The sequence below is a fragment of the Gouania willdenowi genome, chromosome 6 (genome assembly GCF_900634775.1).
Source record: "Gouania willdenowi chromosome 6, fGouWil2.1, whole genome shotgun sequence".
Lineage (NCBI taxonomy): Eukaryota > Metazoa > Chordata > Actinopteri > Blenniiformes > Gobiesocidae > Gouania > Gouania willdenowi.
The window spans coordinates 20281141-20301989 of record NC_041049.1 but is presented as its reverse complement, the minus strand read 5'-3'; the positions used below and the strand labels follow the sequence as shown (position 1 = coordinate 20301989).

At 38.4% G+C, this 20849-nt stretch overlaps 2 protein-coding genes across 2 annotated transcripts in view; one reads left to right on the top strand and one right to left on the bottom strand.

The window, feature by feature from the left end:
- Positions 1 to 712: 712 nt before the first annotated feature.
- arl1 (ADP-ribosylation factor-like 1) lies at positions 713 to 5438 on the top strand. Its single transcript, XM_028451773.1, has 6 exons — positions 713 to 804; positions 2362 to 2496; positions 3174 to 3255; positions 3470 to 3581; positions 4887 to 5065; positions 5145 to 5438. The coding sequence occupies exons 1-6, from the start codon at positions 801 to 803 to the stop codon at positions 5173 to 5175; spliced, it is 543 nt and encodes a 180-aa protein (XP_028307574.1). The 5' UTR covers positions 713 to 800; the 3' UTR covers positions 5176 to 5438.
- A 163-nt stretch (positions 5439 to 5601) lies between these two features.
- The window catches only part of utp20 (UTP20 small subunit processome component), a 40629-nt gene continuing 25381 nt past the window's right edge, over positions 5602 to 20849 (bottom strand). The window contains exons 42-61 of the mRNA XM_028451767.1: positions 20666 to 20805; positions 20437 to 20593; positions 19385 to 19483; positions 19133 to 19300; positions 18506 to 18672; positions 18263 to 18410; positions 17116 to 17232; positions 16862 to 17032; positions 16655 to 16786; positions 13961 to 14071; positions 13728 to 13877; positions 12137 to 12319; positions 11920 to 12051; positions 10943 to 11075; positions 10674 to 10858; positions 8921 to 8992; positions 8565 to 8828; positions 8365 to 8491; positions 6398 to 6543; positions 5602 to 6311 (exon numbers count right to left, since the gene is read on the bottom strand). Coding sequence (XP_028307568.1) covers positions 6156 to 6311; positions 6398 to 6543; positions 8365 to 8491; positions 8565 to 8828; positions 8921 to 8992; positions 10674 to 10858; positions 10943 to 11075; positions 11920 to 12051; positions 12137 to 12319; positions 13728 to 13877; positions 13961 to 14071; positions 16655 to 16786; positions 16862 to 17032; positions 17116 to 17232; positions 18263 to 18410; positions 18506 to 18672; positions 19133 to 19300; positions 19385 to 19483; positions 20437 to 20593; positions 20666 to 20805 — 2958 coding nt within the window. The 3' untranslated portion in view covers positions 5602 to 6155. The remainder of the gene's footprint in view (positions 6312 to 6397; positions 6544 to 8364; positions 8492 to 8564; positions 8829 to 8920; positions 8993 to 10673; positions 10859 to 10942; positions 11076 to 11919; positions 12052 to 12136; positions 12320 to 13727; positions 13878 to 13960; positions 14072 to 16654; positions 16787 to 16861; positions 17033 to 17115; positions 17233 to 18262; positions 18411 to 18505; positions 18673 to 19132; positions 19301 to 19384; positions 19484 to 20436; positions 20594 to 20665; positions 20806 to 20849) is intronic.

Genomic DNA, 20849 nt, shown 5'->3' with positions numbered 1-20849 from the left:
AGCAACGCAACCGGAATTCCGCCACCAGGTAAAAACAATAACCAGTTGACTTACTACACCAATTCTAATATTTTAACACCAATATTTAAATTTTACTGCTGGTTTAAAGCAAGACAAATTATGTACAACATTGTTGATTTATTATTATTATTTTTATTATTTAGGGGTGTTTTGTATCTGCGTGTCTGATTTGTTGGATGAGTTTATAAGAGGGTTGTTTAATGTGTACTCAGTTTCTTAATGTTGCCCTTGTGATGGTCATTGTTTTTCCAACACTGTATAATTCATTGATTTGTAATAAACCTATTTGATAGTAGAAATGTGGACGCTGTTGAGGGAACAGCCCCTTCTATCTAACGCAAGTTTAAAACTTGATGGCTAATGTACTTGTTTGGAACTCTCATTACAATCACTATTGAACAGGGATTCACAGGATCAGCCTTAATGCTTAAATGTGCGCAATTAACATCTCAGAATATAATGAAAACAACGTTGAAAATACAAATAGCTGACAGCGACAAAATAAACATTTGATTCATGTGCAGCACTTTCGACAAAATAAATAATTAAAACAAACCTCTCTTTTTAACATGTACATTTGTATTTCATGGTTTAAATTGAGTTAGTGTATTCTCTGATTGTGATATTTATTTTTTATATTCTGTAAAACATCTATTTGTTTTTTGGCGAATGTTATGCAGCAGAATGTTAAGATACACGACAACGTTGGGCAGCGACACGTCAACAGGACGGAACAAGCAGCCTGACGCTGTGCTGGATAAAAGCACTATTTAAATAAAATGGGTAAGTCATTTAGTTATAATATTTTAAAAAAAACATGACACTATTCTAATTACCTACGTGTACAACGATATGCTGCTGAAATATTCCGCGAGGCGTTAACATTGATTGAGACAACGTCAATACAACTGCTTCTAGCTAGCATGTAGGCTAACTACAGCTCTTTACAACGTGACGTTGTCATCTATGTGTTAATTCTAGACCCACTAACTCTGTGGGTTTTGTGCGATAAGTACAGGTTATTGAAGTTGGATGTGATTAAAGAATGGATGTTTTTTTTAATGTAGTATGGTTCCTGCGTTTTGCTAAGCCAGCACTAGTTCGATGACCATTGATCGCACAGGTGAATTGATTAACACAGTCTGGAAAATGATAGCATCTGTGTAAGAGCAAACTAAGTGGAGAAAGTCTAGATTATTTGTAACCTATGCTTTAAATGTTTTTTCTTTTTAAAGCTGTGTCCTTTGCCCTTAAATTCTGTTCCACATAGCTGTCAAATTATTTGTGTTTTAAAGTTACAGTAGTAGTTTTATTCCATATATGGAAAAGACAAATACATATATCAGCAAATGAACATATAGACAAAATGTAAGAAAAAAAACAACTTGCATAACAAAAGAAACAGGAAGGAATGATAAAATTAAATATAAAAAATAAAAACTAATACTGATGGTAAATACTTACGGAGTGGGAAGAAGTGTGCTGTAATTGCTGTTATTTAAAGATGACATTTAATCATAAATTATAATTGGCTATTAATAAATTGGCTTCCTGATAACTACCAGTCAATTCAATTCCATAGTAAATTTTTATGATGTAATACAAATAAACACTCCAACTAATGTATATATGTACATAATGTTTGTTAATAATAATAATTATTAGTGTTATTATTGATACACTGAGGACTGAAATTCATATTGTGCCCAATTTTCTTCATTTTATATTTTTTTTTTATATTTCAGAAATGATCCATGAAATGTATAGAGATGTCCCGATAAAACTTTTTCACTTCCGATACGATACCGATATTACAGCCTTGAGTAGTGGCTGATATGAACCATACATTCTTTTATTACTTATTTTGTAGTGTGGAATGTTAGAAAAGGCATGATCAAGTGATGTTACAATAATCAGCAACAGTAGGTATGAGGAAAAACTGACACATTTATTACTAACCAATTGGTTACATACATTTTAACATTCAACATAATATCTACAGTATTCCACAATTGAATACATATAATATATATAGATTGGAGATTTTAGTTGCGGTCCGATAAAATTCGATATTCATTTTCTGGCTGATATCAGACAGATATCAATTTCGGATCGGGACACCCCTAGAAATGTATTGTATGTCATAATACTCACAGTTGTTTATCAAAGCTTAGGTTTACTGTGCAAACAGCCTGGGGAAAAATAATAATCAGTGCTTTCTTCATTCCTCCAGAATAAGATTGTTGTTTAAATGAGTGACATTAATCAGTTGACACATGGTGTTTAATTTGTACGTACCGGTAATCATTGTCTGTTATTGTGTGTGTGTCTGATCTGCAGGGAGTTTTTTTAGTATGTTCCACAGCCTCTTTGGCACCAGGGAGATGAGGATTTTGATCCTGGGTTTGGATGGCGCTGGAAAAACCACCATTCTGTACAGGCTGCAAGTTGGAGAGGTGGTCACCACAATTCCCAGTATGTAATCATGTTTGCTTTTTCTTTAAAAAAAAAAAAAAAAAAACATCATTGTTGCACTCTACCTTGTTAGCTCATGGGGTGTATTTGCATTATATGCAACAAAGACTGTAATTACATTGTAAAGTCAATCTGCACATTTACAGAAATGTTCCTTGAATTAGTCAAAAAAAAAAAAAAGATCATGACAGAAGAAACCAGTTGCTAAGACAGGAAAGAAAATGAAATACTTTGATTCTGTTGAAAGAATCTCCATTTCTAGGTGAAAGAAGCTTCACTGGTTTTTAATCCGTTTAGTCCACATTGTTTCTAGACTGGTTTGACTGAAGAGCAGCAAAGCTGGTTGGGGCAAAAAACCAGTTCAACCAGCTGTTGACATTTTAAATAACTAAGCTGAGCAGACGTGATGGCATTTCTCTAAGGCAGTAGTTTTGTAATTCTTTGAATTGAATTTACCACATATTTGTTTTAACTTGCAGTGTTGTTATTATTATTGATAAAGAAGTAGACAAATTATGTTTGTATTTTACTAAGTTTAATTAGCCGGTTTCCTTCTATATCAAGAGAGCGCAGACGTGTTAGCTGCTGCTTTTTCTTCTAGCAAAGTATATATTGATGTTAGTTTTAGCATCTGCAGTGATGAAGGCTAACACATCTTAATCTAATTCTCTCCACAGCGATTGGCTTTAACGTTGAGACCGTCACCTATAAGAACCTCAAGTTCCAGGTGTGGGACCTGGGAGGACAGACCAGCATTAGGTCAGTGAACATGGCACAATGAGCGATGATGCCTTCAAAGACAAGCTGTTGCTAAATCAGTAACTTTGAGATTTGAAAAGTATTCAAATATTGACACTAAACATACTTGTTTAACGAGGCATCAGTGGCATTCCTTAGTCTGTCTGTCAGCCTTTGTGTGAACATGTTGCTCCTCCCACTCACTCACATCAGCCAACACTCCTTTCCTCCCCAGGCCGTACTGGAGGTGTTATTACTCCAACACAGACGCAGTCATCTATGTGGTGGACAGCAGCGACAGGGACAGGATGGGCATCTCCAAGTCTGAGCTGGTTGCCATGTTGGAGGTAAACCTGCTGTCATCTGAAGCATAGCAGCCAGAGCATCATCTTAGCTGGTGATGTTGTGACATGGAACGTTTGAGGTGCAGAGTGCAATATTTAAAAAATGATTATAGCTGCTGCGTAGCAAAGATCGGGCGATATTAGGGAAAAATGGAAATGTTGCATAAGCAAATGTTTGAACGCTTAATCTGCAACACAATAACATCCTTTGTCATTGGTTCTCAACCTGTGACCCCCAAAATAAAGGCCCCGGGGACCACCACTGTATCTGAAGGTGGTTGAACACAGACATGAACATTGAAGAATAGTCATGTGGAGGGTGAAAAACTCAAATTGGTTAAAAGTTGCAAATAAAAGTGGCCAAAATCAGACAGAAAAAGTGGTAAAAAGGGTTAAAAGTGGCAAAGTTGGCTTGTGTGGTGGAAAAAAGTTGGAAAAATTAGTTCAAACTGACAAATAATGGGCATGACAAATTGTAAATGTGGCTAAAATGGCAAAAATTATGGTGAAAAGAGGTCAAAAGTGACAATAATGGGTCAACATATGTGACATTAGGTGGAAAAAGTGTTGAAAAGGGTTTATAAGTGCTGAAAATGGAAAAAAAATTACAATATGGCAAGTTTGGTGTAGTTGCAGAAAAAATGAGCAGAAATGGGCTCAAATTGTTGAGAAAATATTTAGTTTCTTAAAGCCATCTGGTGACCTCCAATAGGGTCCCAACACTAAGGTTGAGAACCCCTGCTCCATGTCATTGAGTTAAAAATTCAGTTACTAAGACAATAACCTGAAAATACACATATTGCATCTATACAGCATGGAGATGTTAGAAATTAGTTTTTAACAGATTCATTGTCTTCATAAGTGAAAAATTGATTTTTTTTTTAAATGCCTTTTTTTGCATTGATCAAGGGTTTTTTTGGTGTTGGGGCTAAAAACAATTTGTGAAAGTTGTAAATCCGCAGCACATATGGTTGATTTGTTGTGAATTTTTAACTATCTGAACTTCATGCATGGGAAGTATATCATCTGGAGAAGAAGCAGTCTGTTCCCTAATAAACCTCATTTTGATCATAAAAGCACAAAGCTTGTGATTTATAGATTTAAAATGGTGTTTGAATACTATTGAGTGCATTTCACTGCTTTTTAGAATTTGGGAATGCAAAGTTTTCCAGAATGTCATAAAATAATAGCATGATTGTTATTTAGATGCTGAAATGGTTTAGTACATGCAACAGAAACCATTTTTAAACCATATTGTGAAAGAAATCCTATATGTAATAATTGAAGGTGATCCGTTTGTGTGTTCAGGAAGAGGAGCTGAAGAAGGCGATCCTGGTGGTATTTGCTAACAAACAGGACATGGAGCAGGCTATGACGCCCACTGAGGTGGCCACCGCTCTGGGCCTCCCTGCACTCAAAGACAGGAAGTGGCAGATCTTTAAGACGTCAGCCCTGAAGGGTCATGGCTTGGATGAAGGAATGGAGTGGTAGGATAATTTCCTACTTCCATCTACTAAACTAATAGTAATAGTTTAATGTCCTTACTGTATTTGTTCTGTCTCACAGGTTGGTCGAGTCCCTTAAGAGCAGACAGTAAAAGCCACACCCCTTTTGCACATACTCCTGACCTTTGACCCCGCCTGTCTCCATGTGCCACTTCCTTTGGACAAAAAAATATCACTCTTTTATTCAACCCGTCTGAATCCTTGGCCAACTCCTCAATGCCTTTCAAGCCTAGGACTAAGAAACGACAGCTGCAGTAACACCTGGGAGGACATGAAGAAGCTGAAGACTGCACTGACCCATGGGCAACACTGTGTACCACGTAGTTGAACCATAAAGATTTTCTGAATTTAAAAACCAGTATAAACAAGTGTCATGGATTAGAAGGTTTTAAGATGGCGTAGTCAGGGTTTGCCGAATGTTGCATCATTTACAAATGATTTTTTAGATACAGTAAACGGTGTTAAAGGTTGCTAAATGCAATTATAATTTCTGTTAAGACTCGTCAATGCAAGGTTAAGGATTCATTGGTGTATTTTTTTTTTTTTTAAAGGAATTCTAGCACTTAAGTTTCCATCTTCTCTTTTTGGACCAAGTGTTGTTGCAGCCTGGGCTCTTCTTACTGTGTGCTTTGTTTCTTTCTGTTGATTTGCATTGGATAATAATTTGGTGGTAGTTTTTTTTTTTTGTCTTTTCTCCCCCCCGCCCCCATATGCTCAAAGCGTTGTTTAATGACTTTGTTACTGAACTCTAAAAATGCTATGAATTGTTTGCATATTTATATCTGCGTATACAGTGGAAATTATCCTAAGTAAAGATATCGGTGATTGCACGGATGGACTTGGTTTGATTTTCACACTGGCAGACAGTAAAGGGTCAGTAAGTGTTTTAGATATTTTTAGTTACAAAAATGTTGTACAAGTCATTTAACTGCACATGGTAGAAATCTCTACGCAGTGCTAAAAATAATTCACAGAGAAAACTCCTGCTTGCTGTGTGAACAGTGTCACAGGACAGGAGTGGACCATCTCCCTGCAATAGAAGTCCTTTATAAACAGATTAATAGCTAATATATCACTGAACCATAGCCAGGTCTTTGAGTGCGTGGCTGCGGTGCTTCTTGGCTTTGTACGCCGGCCGTAAAAACTCAATCTTTCTCTTCTTGGCTTCGATTTTATTCTTGTGCTTCTTGAGTTTCTTCTTGGCTGCGATGTCAGGATTAGCCACGGCCTGGAGGAGCAGAGCACAAACACCGTGTGATGACCCACGCCCATCGCTGCGTCTCCATGTGTGGGTGTTTCTGCTGTCCGTCCTACCTGCATGACCCTGTGTCGTTTACGTGCTGCTCGCCTCTGAGAAAACTCCTTCTGCACAGCAGAGAACGCCAACGAGAACGTCTCCAGTCCAACTTGTTTCTTCAGAAGCTCGATCAGCTCCTGGGCCAAATTCTTCAAAGTAGGATCTACACCAGGAAACCAACAGAGATGGATAATCACATTTCTACTACAGTATTCTCCATTATTAAACAATAAAAGGTTGAATTTTATGGTAAAGGAAATTAAAATGGATTAGCAAAATGAAACAAAACATTGAATCATTAAATTCCATTGAATCACAGCTAAAATGTATAGTAGTTAGGGATGTCCCGATACAATGCCGATACTGCAGCCCTGAGTGTTGTCCGATATCGATCCGATATCAGCATGAATCATACATACTTTTATTACTTATTTTGTAGTGTGGAATGTTAGAAACTACTTGATCAAATGATGTTACTCAAACAGAGAACAATAGTCAGCAATTCAAGTTCACTTCAGTTATTTTTACTGTCCGCATGGTGGGAACAACTGAGGGCGGGGCAAAAAACAACTTATCAAAGCGCATATATCAGATTTTAGATGCAGTTCGAGAAAATACGATATTCGTTTTCTGGCTGATATCGGACCGATATCAATATCGGATCGGGACACACCTAGTAGAGGTACACACTTTGCAGATTTCATTGACCTTAAAAGCCACTTACACTACAATTGATGATCAAGCTATTTTTGATCAACCTTTAAACCAGTGATTCTCAACTGGTGGGTCACGGACCTGTACTGGGTGGGTTGGAAACAGCTGGTCAAAAATAAATACCTAATGTCTCATAATGGATTTTGACTGGCACATGTTGCACAGAAAAATATATGGCCGATATCGATCCGATCTGATATCAGCACAAATCATACATTCTTTTATTAATTATTTTGTAGTGTGGAATGTTAGAAAAGGTTTGATCAAATGATGTTACTCAAACAGAACAATAGTCAACAACAGTAGGTTTGAGAAAAACTGACCCATTATTAAACAATTGGTTCCATACATTTTAACCTTCAATATAATATCTACAGTATTCTACAATTGAATAAATATATATTTTAGATGCAATCCGTTATTTGTTTTCTGGCTGATATCGGATTGGGACACCTCTACCATCAGTAGTACATTAGTATGACATTTTGAACACAGCCAATGTTTGCTTCCATAGAAGCCCTTTGTGATGTAATGGGTCTGTTTTCAGCCATTAGTGTCGTTCTATTTGACTGTAGCACACGTTCCATTGTGTAAATTAAAGGTAAGGTAGGCCGGCTTCAGAAGCTAGCATGATTTTGAATGTAGCCTCCCCTCTGTGCTCCGTCTCACTCACATGCATGAGCACAGCTGCTGCAGAAGAGGAGCTCAGCTCGTCGCTTGTATTGTGTAGAAACTTCGTTATCTCATGTCTCATTCAGCAGTAAGTAAACAAACTATCATTATATATGTTAAACATGACATAAAATTTTCTCTGCGATGACGCGCTTTTCGTGTGAGCTCGTGCATGCGAGAGATCGAGAATGAGCAGAGAGACAGAGAGAAACGTGATTGGTTAAAAAAAAAAGGGTTCGTTTTCTTCCATTGGTTGAAGTTATTACAGATTTACAGCTGCTACAGATGATGGATTTTCTTTGTTCTTAGATCTTAATTTCTGTCAGGACAGACAATTTCAACCAAAAACTTAAAAAGTGTATCTGGAGAAAATCGCCTACCCTAGCTTTAAGTCTTGATTCGAGCAGCACCTTCAATATTGTATAGTGTAATTAAGATATCAGGAATCATCTGGTTTTTATTATAATTTGAACAATTTAATAATTGTTTTTTTTTTTAAATGTATGAATGATTCATAATAATCGTCAATAATAAAATCACAATTATTTGCGTATCGATCTAATGTGCAACGACTACTGTAACAAACAGCGTTGCTTACCTTGTTCTGCATATGTGCTGTCCAGCTCTCTGTACAGAGGAGTGATGATGACAGCTAAATAGGGGCGGAGCCTCTCCTTTCCGAGGTCCATGGCGATTGCACCAAGAAATTTAAACACACATGTCCTCTGGGGGAGGCGGGGTCACGTGATCAGTATGTAAAGTGATCAATGATGGAGTCATAAAAAAGTGTTTTTGTACCTTCAGAGGAACTTTAGGAGAATACGCTGCTTCTCTTTTTGCCATGAGAGACAATTTTTTCACCAGCCATAGAAGTGAAGGTGGTCGGTCATCCTGGTTCTTCTCCTCTTCTTCATCCTCCTCTTCTTTCTCTACTTTCTCCTCACCTTCATCCTCACTCTGCTGCTCCTCTTCATTATTCTCCTCTTCGTCAGGGGGAGGGACATCAGACTCGGGGGATATGAGATAGATCACCTTTCCCACAAACAGCAGGTTCTTGATCACCTGTGTGTTAAGCAGAGAGCATTAGGCGATCAATACATTCGGGGAGCAATGGGAGCCGTTAGAGGATGAGTTAATGGGTGGGATTAAAGCACCTGCTCTCCAGACGCTGCGTCCAGGTACTTGGACTGCAGCTGGTGACAGAACGATAACGCCAGCTCTCGCATCTACAAGTCACAGCCACAGGAGGAATAAGAAAGTCATTAAGATGACGTTACACAGAGCTTTCTGATGTTTGTGTGTAGTCTTTCAATCACTGAGTATTTTATATTTCATTATTTTGTATATTTACAGAATTATACATTATCACACAAGAGATGGATAAACAGTGCAGGAAAAGGCAGCTTATTTGAAGCCTTCATAGTAAAATTATAGAACTTAAACATAAATACGTATACGTTAAAAAACGAAAGATAACCCAAGATAAATGGTTAAAATGACTAAACATACAATAAGATGAAAATATACTCAAAAACAAGTGATTTGTTAATTAGTTGTTAATACCTCAGTGTAAAATCATTGAAACAGAACAAAATACAAAGCTAGTCACATGCAACCAAAAACTTCTTAAGACATCTCTTGTAGCATTTCAAAATCTTGTGGTTTTTTGCAAGGTGTGAATAATTATTCCATAATTTAGTGCACCTATATTTTATTACGTGGGCTTCTGCTTAATAGACATTTAGGAGGATTAGATCAAGAGCTTGACGAGTTGAATAAGAATGAATCTGTGAGTTTATTTTAAAGAGATTTCTAAAGTGCTCATGAATTTCATTTTTTGTATAATACGCAATAGATAATAATGCATACTTTAGACATATTTATATTATGTACAGTGTGTTCAGAATGTGTAGTTCATGAAATAAAGGAAGAGACGAGATGCACCGATCTGAGTGTGTTACCATCCTGACAAAGCAGAGTTTTCTGGAGTGCTGAAGGGAAAGTACTGGCCCAAAGTAAATTACAGATCAGATAAATCAGGCCCTAATAAAAAGTAAGGAGACATCTAGAATTGACAAGATGGGTAATCTTTTTAATTATACCCAACGATTTGTTAGTCTTTGAAAACAAATCAGTAAGTGTGCATGTGACATATGCTGTGTTCACACCAAATGGATCTTCTGCGGCACCGGACGCATCTTCCGCACAAAACGTACCGCAGGGTCCGCAGGATCAAATAATGTCCCCATTCGCTTCATATGCGCGTTTAAAGCGAAGCCCCGCCCACCAGCGACACATCCAACTCGGTGAGTTTCACTGCTTGTTGAAGTGAGGAGCTGCACTCCTTTTTCTCCTCTCATAAACATAAACCACCAGTGAAAAAAGCTGGTGTGATTAGCAGCTAATGCTATCCTAGCTCAGTGCTACAGAGATAACTTTTACCTGCTACTACCACCTCCTCGCTGATTCTCCTCCATGCCTAATCCTTCCTCGTCTGGTCCTGGTTATAAAGGCTGTGTCATACAGCTCCAGGTGGTCACACACAGCTTCTACTCTATGGTTGAATGGGTGAACAGACCGGTGTCTGTGTTGACGGCCTGGCTTTCGTCATGCGATACAGTCACAAGAGTTCAATATTTTAAACTCTTGCGAAATGTTGAAAAATTGGGAGCGTGCTCGCACGGCCAACGTTCTTAACATGCGTATCTGATCTATCCATTGACTTTGTATGTAATCTGGATGCAGGAACATTTTGTGACACATCCGGTGTGAACGCAGCATAAGGAGACATCTAGTGTTGACAAAACAGGTCATCTTTTTTTAATTCTACCCAAAAATTTGTTTATCTTTGAAAACACATCAGTAAGTGTGCATGTGACTAAGGTGTGATGTATGAGTGAGTTGTACCCGTTTGTCCAGGTTGCTGGTGATGAAGCTGATGGCCGTGGGCTGAGATGAAGCCCCGTCCCCCTCTCCTTTCCACATGGCGACCAGCTGCTCAGCCTGCTTAGCTGCAAACAGCTGCCCAAACAGCTGTGAGGCAGTGAGCCACACCCAGCAGTGAGGGTACCTCAGGTAGGCCTCGATGTAACCTGAAGAAGGTAAAGTCAACCATTAGAACCATTAGAACCAAGACCTGCAGGAAGAGTCTGTGGGATCATGTGTTGGATTTCTACCCCAGATGTGCTCCAGTGTTTGAGGAGGCTTGCTGAGTTCCAGCAGGCTGCAGTGTTTGCACAGTTTGGTGATCAAGGTGAGGTATCCGAACAGTAGCCGGTCGGCAGCCTGCTCCTCATGTTCCTCCTCAATCTGACACAGAACATCGTCATTAAACTGCTCCATAACACATCAAATTCTTGGAGGTAGTTTAAGTGGAAAACAATATGGAGATTTTTTCAAACAACAGAAATTGTCACTAAAAAGGGATCAACATACTCAAAAAAATGTTGAAGAAACTGTGGCAACCATACCATACTCACATTTTCTAGACATGTACAAAACTGGGACAATTTTGGGACAAGGTTTTTGAACCTCTTGAAAATATATTCCATCAAAATCTAGCTAAAGATCCTACAGTGGCAATGATGGGCTTAATAACCAGCAGGCATTGGTGGAAAATCTAGAAAATATCTCTTATAAATAATGACAACAGCAGCAATTAAATGCATTATAATGAATTGGCTAAAACCAAACCCCCCAACATACAATATGTGGACTGAGAAACTTATATACTAAAATACCACATGGAGATAATTACATATTCATTAAGTTATCTGACCCACCCACATATAACCACTTACTACAAACCAATCTTGTCAATCCCACATATCTGGGTCTTGTTTTGTTTGCGTTTTTATGCCCTTTCTTTTCCTTTTTCTTTGATTTATCTACACCTGGTTGCCTTCATGAATAACATCGCTTAATTAAAGTTATGTATTTGTGTCTGAAATATGTTAAAATCTGATTGTTACAATCTGTCAATCACAACACAATACAAATACAGCTGAAAGAATTTTAGAAAATGGAATAAATTTGAAAATTGTGTTTGAAAATGTACCACTTGTCTACTTCGAAATTAAAAAGTAAAAAAAACACAAAAACAAAAAAAAACTGCTTCATCTCCGTTCTTGGTGCCTTCAATGAGTTCACTCACGTCCTCGTAGTTTTCAGGGTTGATCCCTCGCTCCAGCAGAGGCAATAGGTCGTCAAGGCGACGGGTAAACGCATCCTCCTCCACTTCCACGAATAGCCCACTTATCTGAGCACCGAGACGGCGAAGTGAGGTCTGAGGAAGAATCAGACTGGGATGAGGACACAAAATGGTGAAAACCCTGAAATCCACAATGAATACTCATCAGCGTAATAAGGACCTTCTCTGAATGCAGCCAGGTGTTAACCAGAGCAAACAAAGAGTTCTGATGGTTCACATCCAGATGGGAAAGCAGGGTCTTGATGGTCATGGCGGCCATTTTTTTACAGCGTGCTGAGTCATCGTTTACCACGACGAGAGCCAGTGGGGCAAAGAAAAGGGTGCAGTGTTTTAACAGCAGCTTCTAGAAGACAGAAAAACACAAAAATAGACTCTGTTTAATAACTGAGTCAGTGCTCAAATAATGAGGTTCACTGTACACAAGATATTAGTCCAACTTCAGAGAACGTTCAATCATCACTTTAACCTGACAGCTTTTTTTCTTCTTGTATAGATCTGTATTATATTTAAATATTTGTATTATTAATACTTTTATCTTAATTTTTCTGCTGTAATATGTGCACTTGTATTTAATTAACAGTATTTTACTTAATTATGTACATTTTCTTTCTTTTTTTTTCCCAACAATGTCTATTATTTTTTGCTTTACAACACACAACAACAGTACAACCTCCCAGACACACACCCGTGCTTCTGCTTCTTCAAAAAGAATGTCATGTTACTGGAGTGTACAGAGACATCCATATTTCCAAGAAAAACAAAAACAAAATGAATATAAAACTCAAAAGGTATAGTCCCAAGTCCGATTAGTCTCATGAGTCCTCATTACGATCCTCGGATAGATTCTAACGTTCCACGTAGGTGATAAATGGCCTCCATATGGATTCAAACAAGTCACTTTTCCCTTTCAGAAGATATGTAATCCGTTCCAGTGGTAGAATTGTCAACATCTGTTTGGCCCATTGACCAATACTGGGAGCCCTACAGCTTTTCCAGTTCAGTGCAATCAGAAGCTTGGCTTGTAGTAAACCAATGTCAATAAGAATCCGTTCACATTTAGCGTATTTAGGATAGTTTGGAAAAATTCCCAAAATGAAAAAAGCAGGTTCTTGAGTTAAGCTTTTTGAGATGATGTCTTTTAAAGTTTGTGTAACTGCATTCCAAAAAGACTGAATTACCCTACATTCCCAAATGCAGTGAAAAAGTGTACCTTTTTCTTCATACATTTTCTTTCCTTCTTTGTTTAGGGTTTATTATCCCCGCCACATAGTGTGAAGGGAAATATACGTTATAGGTTTGAGCCCCGTCCTTCTGAGTTAAAGAGGACAGCTTTTCTCAGAAACTGTTTAAGATAGGATAACCAAATATGGTCTGTGGCTTCAGGGTATCAATACCTTGATGGAGTTCGAAAATGAGAAGTGCGCAATTATTTTTTCCGGAGTTATTGCCCGTTTTTTACTCTATTCGACGTATCTTCAAAGGGGACAGCTTTTCTCAGAAACTGCTTAAGATAGTTAGTCATTTTATATTCTGATGTGATCATATTTTCTTATGTATACATTTAACGTCTTAGATTTAGGACATTGAGGAAAAGGTTGTGAGTTATAATGACAAACTGTCTGGCGGGGGACGTTGATGACTATGTCTTCTTGTTCTTATTGTTATTTGTAATATTTCTGGAGTCTCTGTGACAAAAGTCATTTCCCCCTGGGATAATAAAGTAGTTCTGGTTGTGATTCTGAATCTCTCACCTTTGGGAACGTCTGGAAGATGTACGCCAGCATCTCCAGAGCCGACTCCCGGCCCGTGTCGTGCTCGTACTGCAGCTGGCTCACCACAAAGTCCAGGTTCTCTCGGAGCTTGCTCCCCAGAGGGTAGTCCAGCAGGTACTTCAGATAAATCTGAAACACACACATCAGCGTTCTGTCCCCAGCTGGACCCTGAACCCAGCTTTAGAAACAAGAGAGGAACGACGAGGGCTCACCTGTCGGCAGTGAGTTCTGATCATGCTGTTGCTGCCGGTGATGGACAGCTTGGCCACTTTCTTCATCACCTGCTCCATCTCAGGGACCACCAGCTTCCTGGATAGAATCGCCTGAAGGATGCACACAAGGGTTGGGCTCAATTACATTTTTACATTTCAACTATACTTTCAATTATCCATGTTTCATTTCAATTAAATTAAGACTATTTTTTTAAACCCCTGAAAGTCATTTACGTTCTAATACAATTAATCACAAATGCTGAGTCTATTTAACTTGATAAAATCTGTTTTTCCTCTTGTGTTAGCATCTCTGATGAAAAGTGGTCGCTTTTGACCCATGTCTTAAATCAGCTTTAAAATACACTAAAAACTATTATCTACCATCTAATTTGTTGATCAACTAATAATTAACTACGTATGTGTAAGCCAGTGGTTCCCAAACTGGGGTACGTGTACCCCTAGGGGTACTTGAACACCTCTCAGGAGGTACACAGATTTATTTTCTAACGTTATAAATTTTTTTACATGCACACTAGGGATGTAACAATTCCCTCAACTCCCGATACGATTCGATTCACGATACTGGGTTCACGATATGATTCTCTCACGATTTATTTTACAAAATGGGACTGTATATAAATGACTGAAAAATATTCCTTTATTTTTTTTGGGAAAATACTGTACAATTTTTCATTGTCAAAAGAATCCCTTGATAAACTATTCAAAACAATGCAATTTAACTAAAAGTAAATCTTGAATGAAATAAATAAAGGAATAATACAAATGAAGAAGAAGCTTATTATTTAAATTCTGGTTCTATAGTAAACAATACAAAACTGCATAATAGTTCTTTTTCTTTTTAAAAGTGCAACTGAAAATGTATTTTGTGCCTTAACAATTGGACTTACAAAAAAAAAAGTCATTTTACTGTATTTAGGTCAAATATTTGTTTGAACCAGCAGAGGGCGCTGGTAACCCAGTGGTTGGTTGGCATGCAGATATCTTGCAGTGAAGAAGAGATGCTATGCTAGCAGACAGAGCTAATAGAAAAACGTGACTTTTACAGAGATATTCGTGTAATATTACAGAACTTCTTTCGGTGCTAAAGGGGTAAGTAATCATTTATGAATATGTTTAAGAGTAGAAGGCGGCCAGAAAGAAAGTATTAGCAGATTTTTCCCGCCGCCAACACTCGCCCTCTGCTGGTTAAAAAAAGTACTGCGATTCATTTTTCACAGCATCGATGTGAACCTTGATACCTATGAATCGATTTTTAACTGCCTTACGATTAATCGTTACATACCTAATGCACACAGACTTTTTTTTTCATCTATCAATAATAAATTGTGGCACAACTCTTTAAAATACACCTAAAGGTGAAGTTCAAATTGTTAAACGAGCAAAACATCAGAAATAAATGAATAAAAAGGCCTAGATTTAAGGTTATTGTTGAACGAGACACAGGAAAGAGTTTAGACGAGCCTGCAGACACATAAATCACGTGTAACATGAGCTAAGGGGTACTTGTGATAAGAAATAAAAACTAAGGGGTACATGGGGAAATAAAGTTTGGGAAACTGTGGTGTAAGCCACAGAACTGTAACATGATTTCCCAATTTTGCATTTAATTAAATTATACTTGACAGTTTTTATTGAATTTTCACACCAATTACAATTACAAAGTCAATTTTCTGCACTCGGTTACAATTCAATTACGATTACAACAGCCACAGATTTTTTCAGTTACAATTACGTAATGATTGTAATTAATCATCAATTACGAGATTGCAGTTATAACTGACCCCAACCCTGATGCACACACAAGCAATGCAACATTTGGACCCAAACTAGGGCTGGGAAATATATCAAGATACAAGATATATTCAATTTTCTATTTTGGGGAAATAAAAAAGTACAATATCACCTACATTAATATCTATCTTTTTTTCATAGCTTACATATATATATATATAGCTTGTATTAAAATACTCATTTTGGATTTCTGAGTGTGCCTTACAGACACTACAGAACTCACTCACACATGCTGTCCCATACAGGAGAAAAATCCCAAAGTGTCATATTATGCAGCTGTTTGTTAATAAATGTCCCATTGCGTATTTTTTTTTTTACTCCTTTTGTGTATTTTGTTGTCTTAAGAATTTTTCTTTTTCTGTATATTTTTTTTAAGTCGTCTTGTATATTTTTTGGTATGCATGTTGTTCTTGGATTTTTACTGTCCCATTGTGTATTTTTCCTCCATCGAGTCTTTTGGTTTTTTTTTTTGTTTTTTTAATGTATTTCTGTTGTCCCATTGTGCATTTTGTGTCCTTTTGTGTGTGTTTGTTGCTCTTTTGTGTGTATTCCTCAGTTTGTTTATATAATCTTGTAGGGTTTTTTGTGTGTATTTTTGTTCTTTTTTGTATTTTTGTTGTCCCATTGTGCATTTTTGTTTCTCCTTTTGTGTAATTAATTTGTTGTCCTACTGAGTATTTGCGTTAGTTGGCCATGTTTGTGATACACGCACATTTTTATTTTTTTTACCAATCTTAAAGCACTTGTATTTTCTTTCTGGTAAAACTTTATTTGAATTAAAATGATAAAGTTTTATATCGTATATCACATTTTAGAGAAAAAATATTGAGAGATGAATGTTGGTCCATATCGCCCAGCCCTAACTCAAACTCCTCTGCCTACCTTTAGGAGCCCAAAAGCTGTGGCCTGACGTGACTGGTCATAGATGTCCTCCTCGGCGTATCCCAGCAGCACTTGCAGCTGAGTTTCGGAGATCTTGTTGCTTTTGATGTTCTTCACCATAATGGAGATGGCCTGAGAGACAGAGGTTTACATCCTCAGAGAAACAAACACACACATTCCTCACTTATTATCTGCACTCGATGGTACCTTGAAGCAGTTCTGCACCAGCTGATAGTTCTCCCCACGTGCTGCACCCGCCTTGGAGTAATCCTTCAGCAGGACGAAGAGCTGCTTGGTCAGCTGGCTGGCATTCTGCTCCACCGCTGGCAGAGGAAATTTCAGCAGGCAGGTGAAGGCCACCAGAGCCTCAGTGATCACCTGGGAGACAAAACACAGTAAAAAAGGGATGGTGGAGGTGAAGTGACGAAGCTACGTTCATCTGGAAACTCAGGTGTTCGTACTTTGACGTGCATGGAATCGAGGCAGTCGAGCAGCAGCAGTATGAATGGATCCAGCATCTCCAGAGCGGACTCCTCCGATGACGTGACTTTGTGTTTCTTCAGGCTCTGATGAAGCAGCTGAAAGCAATCAGACCAAAGTCAGATAAGTGTGTAAAACTCCAAGTCATGGCGTCTCAAAGGCTACTTTCACACAGTGGCAAATGCAACCCATATTTGATCTTTTTGCCCATATGTGACCTGTATCGATCTGTTTAACAGTCTGAACAACAACTCCAATTTTTTCAACTCAGGTCATTTTCATATGTGGTCTTAAATCTGATACGTATCTGATATTTTGCAATGCGACTGCAGTCTGGACGGCCGAGATGCTTTCTATCCGACACCTACGTTATCACCACTTGAAAACGTCATAATTCTGAGCAGGGAAAAAAGCTGCGTGGAAAACCAACAGCCATGGCGGAGGATGCAGCATAGAGTGGACAATGTGATGACTTCTGTTGGAACGTTTCTCAGCGTGGCACACAGTCCTACACTGGACACTTCCATATTTACTTCCATATACACCATACGTGAATGCGTGGTCATGTTAGGACCTCTTCTGCGCATGTGGGTCAATTCTGGGTCGCTTTCCGTTCATACTCCAAAGTGATTCAAAGACGCATTTAATAATCTGGTTTTTTGAAGAAAAAAAAAAAAAAAATCAAAGTTGTGCATTAAGACCTGAGAAAGAAACCTAAAAAGCAGATTAGAGCAAGTTGTGTGTGAACGGTATTACAATAGCTATTAAAAAGACCTTTTATGATGATGGTCGCCAGGGCAACCAAAGGATAAATTGTTTCTGAAAGTTTTTGGAAAAGAAATGTTTCTAATTCTCAAATTTGTTCACAACAAAGATTTGCAGTCTCATCTCGTGATGATATTTTTTTGTACTTTCAAATGATAGAAGGCAATAAAGTGAATATTAACAAAAAGTAAGAGGCAGTATAAATCCAACAACACAAGATAACAAAAAAGGGCATTTTATAATTGCAAAAAAATATATCAATGTACCTTCCTTTAAATAATATTACGTATAAAGTAATGCAGCACTTTTTGGCCTCCGATTGTTAAATAAGATGAGTGAATCAGGTGTGGTTCTTGTTGGTACCTTGAGGCCAGCGTCCACCAGGATGTGCATGTTGGTCCTAATGCTGACTGGAGCTCTGTGGCCTCCTCTCTTTGGGGTTGGTGGCAGCAGCAGGCAGCTGGGGGGAGGCAGGCGGGGGTCGGGGGGAGGCTGAGCTGATGCTTTTGCTCTAAACACACACACACAGACAGAGAGAGAGAGAGAGGATGAGGAGGAACATCCAGCCTGTGCAGGTGACTTTCTCCTCCTGTGGGCGGGGCTTACTTGTCCCTCTTGGTGAGCAGAGGCAGGCTCTGGCTGACCAGGCCGTGGCTGAGCAGCAGGACGTCCTGTGAGCCCATACCGCTGTTATTCAGCAGACCCAGGACCAGACGCCGCAGCACCGCAGAAACACGGTTACACACTTTATAGCTGGAGGAGGTCTCCAAGATCTGCGGGGAAAAATAAACACAATTAAAACTATAAAACAAACAAACAGAAAAACAACAGACAAAGGGAGTGTTTTGTAACAACTCAAACCATTCAATTCAAACTTTATCATATTTCATATTAATAATTTAGGAACTCTATAACATTAAGGACTAGGTAATATATCTTAGGTCTATGATGACATGTCTATACACACACTTTATGTAAGATCTCTAAAATATATTTAAATCCAAATGAGTCAAATCAATTAAACAGTATTTGCATATTATAAATAATTAATATCTTTACACAATGTTTATTCCTGCACACATTTTAGTTCCAAGAAATAAAAATGATCTGTTTACAACAAAATGTAGAATATATATATTTTAACCCTTACATTTTTTACATTATCAATAATTTTCTTTTCTATCAGTAGTAATAGGTAGTATTTATTTAGAGCAGCTATTAGTATCCTCTCACCTCCTTCAGTGGCAGGATGAGCTTTGTGATGCTCTCCTTGCTGCAGAACTGGGCCAGCAGCTCGTATGAGTCCATGCTCTTACTGTGTCTGGCCTCCATCAGCTTAGACACGATGCCCTTCACTTCCTTCTCCTCAGCGACGGCTCCGAACAGCTCGTTGTTGAAGATCTGACCAACGCAGGGGCCCAAAGACAGAGGAGAGGGTTAAAGGTGAACAATGATGAAGATTTTAACACCTGAAATGTGACTTACATCGATGAGCATGTTCATGCAGGGGTCCAGGTCTCCGCTCTTCAGGCTGGGACTGAGGACTGTTAGCAGTTGGTACACTGTGAACGTCAACACATGGACCTGATGGGAAGATACAAGAAACTCTTCAAACGAAATACATTTCTTTTTTTTTTGTTAGATTGAATTTTATGTCCCCAACTTTGTGAAAAAACTCCTGAGTGAGAGCACCTGGACAAGTAACTTTTTTATTTATTAACTTTATTTATCAGATAAAGATATGGTTTCACACATTGCATTGTGGGATGTGGAGTCCTGCAGACTGATGCATAGAAGTGTTTTTACTTCATTCTTACAGTTATTTCTTGTGTTTCGTTGCTAGACAAGGAGAGTACGGTAATACTCTTAACACCATTTATGTTCTAGTTTGTTCCCAGTATTCCCAGTGATATCACCTCACTCCATGAGAAATTCAACTTCAGACAGATTCAGGTATTTCCCTGTAAGCCCCAAAAGAAACATTCACCATTGTTTTTTCACAACTTTCTGTTCTTCAAAACACCAGAAGTGTGTTGGGAAGCCACTTTGGTAGATTTTTGGGGGCAGACACAATAATTCACAGTAAGAATGAAGTAAAAACATGTTTATGTGTCTGTGGGACTCCGCATCCCACAATGCAATATGAAAAACTTTTATGACAATGTCAACAAATGTGTTTAAATTGGAAATGAAAACAAACAAAGCAGCATTTTAAACTTTTTACATCTTTTTCGAGCAACGCTTTAAGTCTTCATCTGATTAAAAATGTCTTGTCCAGCAGCTTTAAGTATGGAGACACTATAAACCACACCCAACATCACTGCCTGATCTAAAAAATGCATTTCTAGAAGAATGGCCATCAATTTTCCAAAAGAGATGAAACATAAGTACAAAGCACCTCTACATTACACTAATTAAAATGAGCAGTGAACAAAGTAGATGCAAGACAACCAGCAACCCTGTCTGTTGTAACCCATGTCTGAATAGTGCACCAGAACCATTTACATGCACGTGTGCTGGTTTGCGTTGCTTCTTACCTGGTAGCCTTTAACCAGAATCCCCTGCATCTCTTTGAGCAGGAACTGTAGATACCTGCAGCCCAACGTCTCAATGATCTTCACCAGTGTTCCTCTGGCCACGTCGCGGATCTCCTGGAACCGGTTCCTCAGATGCACACAAACCTTGATCACAATCCTGGAACACACAGAGTGACATCATTTCCAAGTGCACAGTTAAATCTGCAGTTTCACCCATGAAGTGACATACCCAGGGAGGTTGACCTCCATGATGTGAGGGGGCAACGTCTGCATTAGTTTGACCATAGCAAAAGCTATGGGGACCCTCAGCACCTCCTCCTCCTTCACATCCTTAGACTTTACCGCTTTGTGCTCTTCATCCCGTGTCACCTACAGGAGCATCACACTCACCATCAGCTGATGTTAGAGTGCTG

Excerpts from the sequence above, each read along its gene's own strand:
- arl1 (XM_028451773.1), top strand. Across the intron at positions 2,497-3,173 it reads GGTGGTCACCACAATTCCCA|CGATTGGCTTTAACGTTGAG; the intron begins GTATGTAATCAT and ends TTCTCTCCACAG. Across the intron at positions 5,066-5,144 it reads TTGGATGAAGGAATGGAGTG|GTTGGTCGAGTCCCTTAAGA; the intron begins GTAGGATAATTT and ends TCTGTCTCACAG.